The sequence below is a fragment of the Engraulis encrasicolus genome, chromosome 8, assembly GCF_034702125.1.
Source record: "Engraulis encrasicolus isolate BLACKSEA-1 chromosome 8, IST_EnEncr_1.0, whole genome shotgun sequence".
Lineage (NCBI taxonomy): Eukaryota > Metazoa > Chordata > Actinopteri > Clupeiformes > Engraulidae > Engraulis > Engraulis encrasicolus.
The window spans coordinates 25,309,198-25,319,397 of NC_085864.1; the positions used below are offsets into that span (position 1 = coordinate 25,309,198).

General features: G+C 43.4%; 2 protein-coding genes across 3 annotated transcripts; one reads left to right on the forward strand and one right to left on the reverse strand.

The window, feature by feature from the left end:
• Positions 1-913: 913 nt before the first annotated feature.
• LOC134453593 (uncharacterized) lies at positions 914-3,817 on the forward strand. Of its 2 annotated transcripts, none has more exons than XM_063204373.1 (3): positions 914-3,119; positions 3,238-3,292; positions 3,400-3,817. In XM_063204373.1, the coding sequence occupies exons 1-3, from the start codon at positions 942-944 to the stop codon at positions 3,537-3,539; spliced, it is 2,373 nt and encodes a 790-aa protein (XP_063060443.1). In that variant the 5' UTR covers positions 914-941; the 3' UTR covers positions 3,540-3,817. The 2 variants fall into 2 exon arrangements, with proteins under 2 accessions (XP_063060443.1, XP_063060444.1); XM_063204374.1 differs by having other exon boundaries at positions 3,403-3,817.
• A 780-nt stretch (positions 3,818-4,597) lies between these two features.
• Positions 4,598-9,201, reverse strand: LOC134453595 (extracellular calcium-sensing receptor-like). Its single transcript, XM_063204375.1, has 5 exons — positions 8,923-9,201; positions 7,646-8,464; positions 6,641-6,868; positions 5,891-6,014; positions 4,598-5,567 (listed from the first exon to the last, which is right to left on the reverse strand). Exons 1-5 carry the CDS (start codon positions 9,184-9,186, stop codon positions 4,663-4,665), a joined length of 2,340 nt encoding a protein of 779 aa, XP_063060445.1. The 5' UTR covers positions 9,187-9,201; the 3' UTR covers positions 4,598-4,662.
• Positions 9,202-10,200: the final 999 nt, after the last annotated feature.

Genomic DNA, 10,200 nt, shown 5'->3' on the forward strand with positions numbered 1-10,200 from the left:
TTCTACATGCTACCTGAATGTTGATTTTATAGTTATTGATTCATTTGCCCACTTCACAGATTATTCACATACATTAGGTGTCTTCTCCTAAAATATCTCAATTGTATTTTCTGTCCTAGGGAATGGATGGCCTTTTGCAACATGATAAACATTTCTGTAAGTAGCATTATCTCAACAAATAGTTTCAATGATTTGTACAAAGTGGTATTAAGCTTGTTTTTGTTTAAACCATACTTGTATTTACCATAGATGACAAGGACCCAGTTTAATGAACTTTGTCAGGCTGTCCTGAGAGTTGTCAGCCTCAGCTCAACTAGAGTGATCTTACCAGCTGTTCTGCACGGCAAAAATGATTTGGACAGCGTCTTACATCTATCCTCAAGGTGAAATCAGAAAATAACTGTAATTCAGAAATTGCTATGAAACCTTTTGTCAGACAGTAATAACTTATTTAATGAGTTAAAGTGTTTATGATTATGCCTGATTTATCACTTGAAAACAAGAAAAATAGATGCCCTCAAATGCTGAATGCTGAATGCAGGAAACCTGTAATTTAACAAAAGCCGAAAATAGAACTAAAGCCAGTGATAGAAATGAAGTTTCTGGTCTTGCCTGTCTTGCATGCATGTGCAAAAATGTCCTAAACTCTATGTCTTCATTGTATGTCTGATGGCAGTCCTGGTACTGGACATCCCTCGCCTGCGATTGCTGTTAACGCTGGATATCAGATTCTGCTCAGGATAAAAGAAGTCCTGGCCACCTTCAGAAAGAGTATTGGATGGCGTCTCTCCTGTCATTCAGCAGTTGCTAGATCCTCTTGCTGTTCGTTGTTGAATCTTCCAGCCGACAGTGACCAGAGCCATACCCCTTCCTTGTACGAAGATGCCGCAGTAGATAAATCTTATGATCCAGCTAGATATGACCCAGAGAGATATGATGTGATGTTGACAAAGCTATTTTCTAGTGAAAGCATTGACGCAATTGCCAAGGAACTTGTTGGTCAGGTGGATGGTGTTCTGACCTCATCTGCTCCTCTACCAGAGGCTGCACAAGTTCCTGAGGCGCTTTATTCTTTCGCTGAGGGGGCCTTCAAGAATTTGCTTCAGCCACACCTCCTACAGCTTGTGGCCAAAAATGCTCCAGAGGATGTTGCTTCACCCGATGCATGTGAGACTGTCCCTGACACTGGAGGATTAACCGACATACTTGTCGCAGTATTGAGGAACTCTAATTCTGGTGCTGCACTTGGATCTCAGGACAGTGTCAGAGATGCAGTATCCAGCAGCAACATGGACCAAAGCTCTGCTGGCCAGAAACATCAAAGCCTTGTTGGTGTATTCAGCAGTCTGATGGTCCAGCAGCTACTGGAGATGATGCACAAGGACTCAGTGGCGGCACAAAATCAGCAAGGCGATCTTCAGGTTCAGGCCTCATCTGTCACCAATGAGCCAGAGACAACAAGCACAGGAAGGCCTTCCTCTGCTGCATCTTGGCTGCCCCGGTATGAAGACAGAAAGGAGGATAATGGCTGTTTCACCACTGTGCTGTTGCTGAGGCTACTGGCCAAAATGAGGGATGCACACACCGGCCCTAAGGACAAGATGGAGATATCACAACAGCTGACCGAGAAAATTCTAGCCGAGTTCACCTGTGCCTCAGGAGGATCGCCGAGCTTTCAGGAGTATCTCGGCAATGTGAAGATCCAGAGCATCTACAAGACCATGGATAGCTTCGTAGTGAAGAAGTTTGGACTGGGGGCTGTTCTGAGAAGGGCAGAGAATACAAAGGATGAATCGTTTGATGACATATTGCTGAAGAAATTGAGAGAGGAACTGTCAAGCGAGCATGGGACAGAAGTGGATATCAGATTCTGCTCAGGATATCAGATTCTGGTCAGGATAAAAGAAGCCCTGGCCACCTTCAGGAGGAATATTGGATGGCGTCTCTCTTGTCATTCAGCAGTTACATCCTCTTGTTGTTCGACGTCGACCCTTCCAGCTGGCAGTGCCAAGCGCCATACCCCTTCCTTGTCCGCAGCTCCCGCAGTAGGAGAAAAATCAGATGACCCAGCTAGATATGACCCACAGAGATATGATGTGATGTTGACAAAGCTATTTTCTAGTGAAAGTATCGACACAATTGCCAAGGAACTTGTTGGTCAGGTGGATAGTGTTCTGACCTCATCTGCTCCTCTAACAGAGGCTGCAAAAAATCCTGAGGCGCTTTATTCTTTCGCTGAGGGGGCCTTCAAGAATTTGCTTCAGCCACACCTCCCCCAGCTGGTGGCCCATAGTGCTCCAGAGAATGTTGCTTCACCTGATGCATGTGAGACTGTCCCTGACACTGGAAGATTAACCGATATGCTCCTTGCGGTACTGAGGAACTCTAATTCTGGTGCTGCACTTGGATCTCAGGACAGTGTCAGAGATGCAGCATCCAGCAGCAACATGGACCAAAGCTCTGCTGGCCAGAAACATCAAAGCCTTGTTGGTGTATTCAGCAGTGTGATGGTTCAGCAGCTACAGGATATGATGCACAAGGACTCAGTGGCGGCACAAAATCAGCAAGGCGATCTTCAGGTTCAGGCCTCATCTATCACCAATGAGCCAGAGACAACAAGCACAGGAAGGCCTTCCTCTGCTGCATCTTGGCTGCCCCGGTATGAAGACAGAAAGGAGGATAATGGCTGTTTCACCACTGTGCTGTTGCTGAGGCTACTGGCCAAAATGAGGGATGCACACACCAGCCCTAAGGACAAGACGGAGATATCACAACAGCTGACCGAGAAAATTCTAGCCGAGTTCACCAGTGCCTCAGGAGGATCGCCGAGTTTTCAGGAGTATCTCGGCAATGTGAAGATCCAGAGCATCTACAAGACTATGGACACCTTCTTGGTGAAGAAGTTTGGACCGGGGGCTGTTCTGAGAAGGGCAGAGAATACCCAGGATGAATCGTTTGATGACATGTTACTGATGAAATTGAGAGAGGAAATGTCGAACCAGTATGGCGCAGAAGTTCCAGCTGCTTCGTCTGCCTTAAGTGGTGGCTCATCCTCCCTTGGGCCTGTGTCTGAAGAAGCAGGTGGGCAAACTCCCAGAAAGAACAGATGGAGACTGAAGGTACATCCAAAAAACTGCTACACTTGTAAAATGATATGATTTGTTGTTTTTTTAACATCTGGGTAATGAGAATACGTGTGATAGACTTCAACTTTTAATTGTCCTTATCTGTTCCAAGATCCCAAAGAGACGCAGCTCCAAGGTTGCTCCAGTTAACAGCGCTTCCAACATAGGTAAGGTGTCTTGTTTTTACCGACCACTGTTTTAATTCCTTCTTCTGTTGCTGTTGTTGTTGTTGTTAAATACAGGCTACTCTACTTGTTATTTCCTCATTCTTCAGCAGGTCTGCAGGGAGAGACGGACGCTCCTCGTGCTCCATCTGATGATCCAGGCACGGCTGTGCCTGCTGCTGAGGAGCAGAAGTCTCGAAAGCGCCCCTGGTATCATATCTTCACCGCCTGCTTTCGACGCTCAAGCTGAAACTTCACCAGCCAAACTCAAGACCCTTTTCACCCAAACCCCCTCTGCCTCACTCAATCCCCTTTCACCTCACCAGACTTTATACCCAACACCCATTACACACCCTCCAACAATTCGGCCTCTTCCTTTATAAAAACAGAAACAAACATAAAAATAAAACAAAACAAACAAAAAAAAATAAAAGAAATCCCATACACTTCATATCCTACTCACACACATACACATACACACGCACACAATACAAAATAACATAAAATAAACAAAAAATACCTTCACTACTTCTTTTGTTTGAATTTGTTCTAATTTGCACTCTGTAGGATCCTCAAGTAAATCACGATTAATCTAAACATTCATCTGGTACAATGACCATGCACTTTCAGTAATCCGAAGGCATGGTTTTATCAAAAATCCTTTCACGTTTGTCTGATGTAGCATGGTTCAAACCAGACCTGTGTGTGTATATGCTGGCGGAGCACCTCTGGCGGAGTACACTGCACTACAATACATTACACTGCACTAAACTACACAGAGGTCTGGGCGCCCGAGAATCTTTACAGCAAGAAACTGGCCAAAGCATTTATTGTTTCAAAAACAACGGCAGCTCGCACTGAGTCACATGACATATTGTAAAGTATTCTTTAGAGAGATGAACAGAGAACGTTCTTGAAGGAATTTGTTGGTGGCAGGGAGGAGACAGACAAATTATAGATATAGCCATGCCTTCTGGAGGTGAATCCAACGCATGTTCTACCAGACCTAGCATTGGATCTCATGAATCTGTGTGGAACTACACTGGTCTGTTGAGAATCAGGTTATGTCTGATATGCTACTACTCGCTATTCGAAAATACAGTTGAAATGGCAGAGTCCATGCAAGTGTCATGCTGAAATAATGTAAATAATATTGCTGGTTTGGTAACAGGGGTGTTTTATTTTAATATTCTGAACACAAGACAGGCATCTGAACATGTTTGTTTTCCATGTGTGAAAATTAGTTGTAAAATAGAATTAACACAAATGTGAGAAGAAAAATCTATACATTTACATAAGCTTCTGAAATTAAACATCTTGTTTGTGACCTTGAAGTGAACAAGAATATTTATGGCAGACAGATAGGAAAGTCATCAAGAAGTTCGACCCATGAGTGCTTTTTTGGTGTTTCTTTCTGGGTGCAGGAGAATGATGTAGCATTTTGGGACAAAAATGGCCATGAGTAGCCCAAAACTGGAGGCCAAGATAGCAAAGATCTCCACTGCATCTGCGTATTTACCAGGAGAGCTGACATATGCAGGAACAAACGCAATCCACACTGCACAGAAGATCAACATGCTAAATGTAATGAACTTGGCCTCATTGAAAGTGTCTGGAAGGTTTCTTGCTAAGAACGCTAACAGAAAGCTAATGGCTGCCAGAAGGCCTATGTAGCCCAGCAGCGTAGCAAACCCTGCCACTGACCCAACGGCACACTCAAACACAATCTTGGAGCTCTGGTAGTGAGTGTTTTTGTGTGGCGTGGGAGAGGCAGTGGACAGCCAGACCACACAGATGACCACTTGTAGAGAAGTGAGGATAAAAACAGTGGCCCTCTGCTGAGCTGCTCCAAACCACTTCATGGCCCCCTGGCCATCAGGTTTAGAGGCCTTGAAGACAGCAATCACCACCATCGTCTTCACCAGGATGCTGGAGACACAGAGCACGAAGCTGATGCCAAATGCAGCATGGCGGAGCTGACAGGTCCATGTCCTGGGCTGACCAATGAACAGCAGCGCACACAGGAAACAGAGCTTTAGTGAAAGCAGGATCAGGAAGCTCAGCTCAGAGTTGTTGGCTCGGACGACTGGTGTGTGCCGATGGAAAACAAATACTCCAAGCACCACAGCAGCAACGCATGCCCCAAATATGGACACTGTTGTCAAGGAGATGCCCAAGGCCTCCTCATACGAGAGAAACTCAACCTCCTTTGGGACACAGCGGTCTCTCTTGGGGCTTGACCAGAACTCCTTTGGACATTTGAAGCATTCATTAGAATCTAAGCGAAAAAGAAGAAGTGAATTTGTCAATACACTGATTCCATTTCATAAAGTTTTAAGAAAAATAATACAAATAGAACTAACCCTGTGTTCAGCTTGACGTGACATAACCCCTTAGCGCAAAGCCTATGTTATAACCTTACTGTCACCAAAATTGTAATGGCTATGTCTTCATATGTTACTTGGCTTCCAGTACTGTCATAGCAATGTTGTTATGATGTAGTAGCTGAGTATTTTCAGCAAATAGTGAATAGGCCCACCAGCAACCCCATCTGCAGTAAGAGGCTACAGGCTTATTGTCTCTTTCTTTTTTTTTTTTTACCTGTGGTGTTACTGATTTCTCCGTCTGCACAAGGGATGCAATCAAAGCAGCAGATGGGCAGTCCTTTGCTTGCAGCCTTCCTGGTGCCAGGGGGACAGGGCTCACTGCACACTGACCTAGGAGGCTGTGAGCAGATACAGAAGAGACAAAATACAATACATAGAATTAACTATTAATTCTATGCACTGCCCACACAAATATTTGCATATTTGTACAGTTAGTTTACATTTCCGGGATATCATGTATTTACTACTGTATTAGGGCTGTAACGATACATTCAACTCACGATTCGGTTCGTATCACGATTTGTGACCTACGGTTCGATACACCCCACGATTGAAAAAAAATATTGATTTGTATCACCATCACATCATGTCATGTGATTGTTTTCTTCACTGAAGGGTAACAGAACTTTGAAAGGGTGTATCACGATATTGCATTCTTGCATCACGATACAGTATCGTGACTCAGCGTATCACGATTTCTTGATTCGATACAATATCGTTACAGCCCTATACTGTATGTATGGTTATTATTATGCAGATTTATTTCTTTATTATAATTCATGTACTAAATATGTATGTGAAAATATCTAGAATTTTAGCAGAAAGTTTAGTGCCAATTATATTTAAAGCACATCTAATATATTCTTAAATTTAATTTAATATTGATTACTCAACAGAGTTAATAATGTGAGCAAAGCATTTCAATGCATTTCAATGCAAATTTAAAAAAGGGTGGTTGAATTACTTTGTTAGATTCAAAGTTCCAGAAGATTTGGTCTTCGTCCAGACTGAGAACTTTCCCATTTGCCCGAGCTTCATCCACCACTCCCACTCTCTTGGACGTCATTGTCCCATCCGGCATCCCGTACCAGTTCAGGACGTCATAGATGGGCAAGGCATCACCGTTTCTGTCAAACGACACCTGATCCCCATAGCCGGTTGTAAAGTTCACTACCTGTAGGTAGTGCAGTAGCTAATTTGGGATAAAGAATAAGTCAAAGTCAAATTTATCTGGTATAGAAGCACATTTACAAACAGCTGGAATGCACCAAAGTGTTTATATCAATAGATCAATAAAATGCAGGAAATCATGTGTAAAGTAGTGAAGGGTCACTGCTCATTAAAAAAGTGCAGAATTTAGTAGAGACTTGTAAGTAAAAAGGAAACAATGTGCACACTTGAGGTCTGTGGAAAACAGCTTTACTGAATCTGCAAGCTTTCAGTCTGTAAAAGGCAGACTTGAAGTGTAGACATTTTTTCTTTTTACTAGAAAATATTAGTAAAAAAGAGAAACAAAGACAGCAAACATGGAAAGACGGTTTTACAGTAAAAGGTGTACAGAATACTACATATGTACAACTACAGAGAAACGTAAGAGAGACAAGTGTTTTCAATCTGGATTTAGAACTAGCCCTTAGAACTAACACACACGGCTGTAAAGAGCAAGGCAGTTCCAGAGCAGAGAGCTTGTTACTGCCATCAGCCCTCTGCTTTTCTTAACCTGGACCTGAGTAATTCAAGCTACAGTCAGCTGAATGTAGTACGTATATGAAAAACGATAGGCCTCTGGGTGTGGAGGGGATCAGAAAGGCACATGGAGGGTATAGCGTGGAGGGATTTATTTAATTATTTAAGACTAGATTAGGTCATTAAGAATAGTGACTCCCAGCCTCACTTACACAAATGCTCCAGTTAATTTTCAACATTTTTGTAAGTCAATGTTTTATGGATTTCCATGAACTTTGCATACCTGCCAGGGCTGCATCCCATGAAGACTGGCACAGCTATTCCCCTCAAAGGGACCTTGCCCTGGCACACAGCTCACAAGGTCATGGAGAGAATGTGCCAATGCATAGACTGCTTTGTAGACATTGTAGGAAGGCCTGAGTTCAGACACATCACTGTACGCCATGTCAGCTTTGCTCAGGTCCTCCTGTCCTGTGCAGATCTTTCCCTCAGCCTCTGACGAGGCCTCCGCTGGGTCAAACCTGCAGCTGAACATCTCCTGCCAGAACCTTCTCACCATGTTATTTTTAGGGTCGTTGTCAGGGCGGACGCCCAACAGAAACTTTTGAAATCCGTCGATCTCTCCTCTACGTATGGCGATGCCCAGAGTGCCTCTGAGGAAAGGGAGCAGGCGCGGGATGAGAAACGTGTTGGCTGTGGACCACGCCTCGCTGGCAATCCACTGCCGTATCACATTTTGTCGAATGACCTCATCCATGAGAGGCATGAGGAATGACCCTGATGAGAAGACCACAATCACTCGTGATGTGGAATTCTGAATCACTCGCATTATATGTCTGATGTGCGGCATGTCAATGCCCTTGGGCAGCATTTCGGAGAACGCCACACAGCCACCGAACGCGGCGATGTCATTATGGAAGTCTTGAGCTGCATGCCGGCCATACTCATCATCGTTATAGATGAGGCCGACCCACGTCCATCCAAAGTGCTTCAGGATCTGCATGATAGCTCCCACTTGAAAAGCATCACTGGGGATAGTTCTGAAAAAAGACGGGTAGCGCTGTCTGTCACTCAAACAGGAACAGGTAGCGTAGAAGCTTACCTAAAAGACAGTGAAAAACATGAGTGCACAGTACACAACAGTATTGTACTATACAGAACACAGCATCATCAAATGTATCCCTTAAATAATGTATACGTTGTGTATTTCATCGCACATAGAAACTACAAACTTTATATTTAGTACACATGTAGCACAAAAAGAAGGCAGCATGGTTCAGCGTTTGCATTATCATTCTCAAATTACAAACTGTATTTGTGAATTCACAAAACAATCCCGTTTTTGCGCCAGTTATGACATTTCATATTTATCTGCATTTTGCTTAATTAAAAGTGAACCCTTTGTGAATATCTGTCAGATATTGGCTCTTATAATACACAGAGGCCACACACAAGTTACTTACAACCCAAAGAAGTAAACTGAGAAAATCCCAGAGCGCATACTGTACAAATCTCTTTCAGACAATGCTCACAGTCATGCATTTGTTTGCTGTGACATACCATTGGAACACGGAACAGCCCCATAACACTTGATATGGCAATAGAACTGGACGACATAGGATCCCCCACAATGCCAAGCACGGGAGGCAAGCCGCTGCAATTGTGCATGGAAGAATACTTGTTTGTTCCACTGACAAGAGCCATGGCAGCTCGGAACGCCACGTCCAGCCTCATGCAATTGTCGAAAATTCGATAGCCCAGTTTCACAGCGGGGAGGAGGTCAGGGTTTCTGTTGATCTCCTCCACAGCAAAAGCCATCGCCATTACGGTTTTCAAGCCGTCCAAGTTAAAACTGACCAAATGCAGAAGACAATAACATACTATTATCACAAGTCATATCACTACAATGTAGGAGAAGGTTGAAATACAGTCGACAAAATTGGCAACAGGCAGTGGGATAGAGTACTTACAGTATTGCTGAATAAAAACATTTTTGGCATTAATATATCACACAACACAATATATGTATTAGATATGCACACATACAGTATGATATTGCCAACATAAATGTAACCAACAGCATTTGCAGATTAAATATTTGTTTGCATGTCCTGAAACATGGTTTCCTTGGTGTACTGGCCTCTATAAACTCACTCTTGACACCAGATCTGTTTTGGTTTGCTCCTGTAAGACAGCTCAGGTTGTATAGGAAGCATATGAACCTCAAACAGTCCACCTATTATCACGTCCCCATCCCTTTGAATCCCAGTCAGATCAAACTGCTCTCGCAGGTAACAAAGATCAGAGTTGGGAGGGGTGGAGGTGTAGGTACTGAGAGTGAGAGTGGGGGCGAGCAGTGCAGTCACTGAGACTGTTAAGGCCAGCACAAACAGATTAGGAGAGACCCGCATGTCTGCACTGTCTGACCTCCCCGTTCTTTGTTGTAGTGTTTTATAGAGAGGGCTGTACCTTTTCAGTGTGCCGTCTGACGTTTGATGCATCACAAACTGGGCAGGATAGCCATTCGCTTCAGAGGCGTGTCTTTATTTGGTGGCGTGTAAAAAACGATTATTTTTATAATAATTTCATGATACCTTTTTGTGCAAAACATGAGTAACATACATATAGTCATTGACCAGAGTCATACATTCATTCCATCCCTAAGGGGCAGTCAAACAGTCACACAGATACTGTATATTTTACACTCACTCTCACAAGAGGTTATTACAATGCACAAATGGATCGCTGAGATTTTAAAATCAAAATTACATTTATCAGGGGAATCTGATAACTCAGTTATGTGATTATTGCAATTAATATTATGTATATGATGGTGTC

Coding starts and splice junctions, on each gene's coding strand:
- LOC134453593 (XM_063204373.1), top strand. CDS start 942: ATGTTGACAAAGCTATTTTCTAGTGAAAGCATTGACGCAATTGCCAAG. Junction 3,120..3,237: donor AGAACAGATGGAGACTGAAG/GTACATCCAAAA, acceptor ATCTGTTCCAAG/ATCCCAAAGAGACGCAGCTC. Junction 3,293..3,399: donor TAACAGCGCTTCCAACATAG/GTAAGGTGTCTT, acceptor CTCATTCTTCAG/CAGGTCTGCAGGGAGAGACG.
- LOC134453595 (XM_063204375.1), bottom strand. CDS start 9,186: ATGGCGATGGCTTTTGCTGTGGAGGAGATCAACAGAAACCCTGACCTC. Junction 6,869..7,645: donor ATGGGATGCAGCCCTGGCAG/GTATGCAAAGTT, acceptor ATCCCAAATTAG/CTACTGCACTACCTACAGGT. Junction 5,568..5,890: donor AGAAATCAGTAACACCACAG/GTAAAAAAAAAA, acceptor TTTTTCGCTTAG/ATTCTAATGAATGCTTCAAA.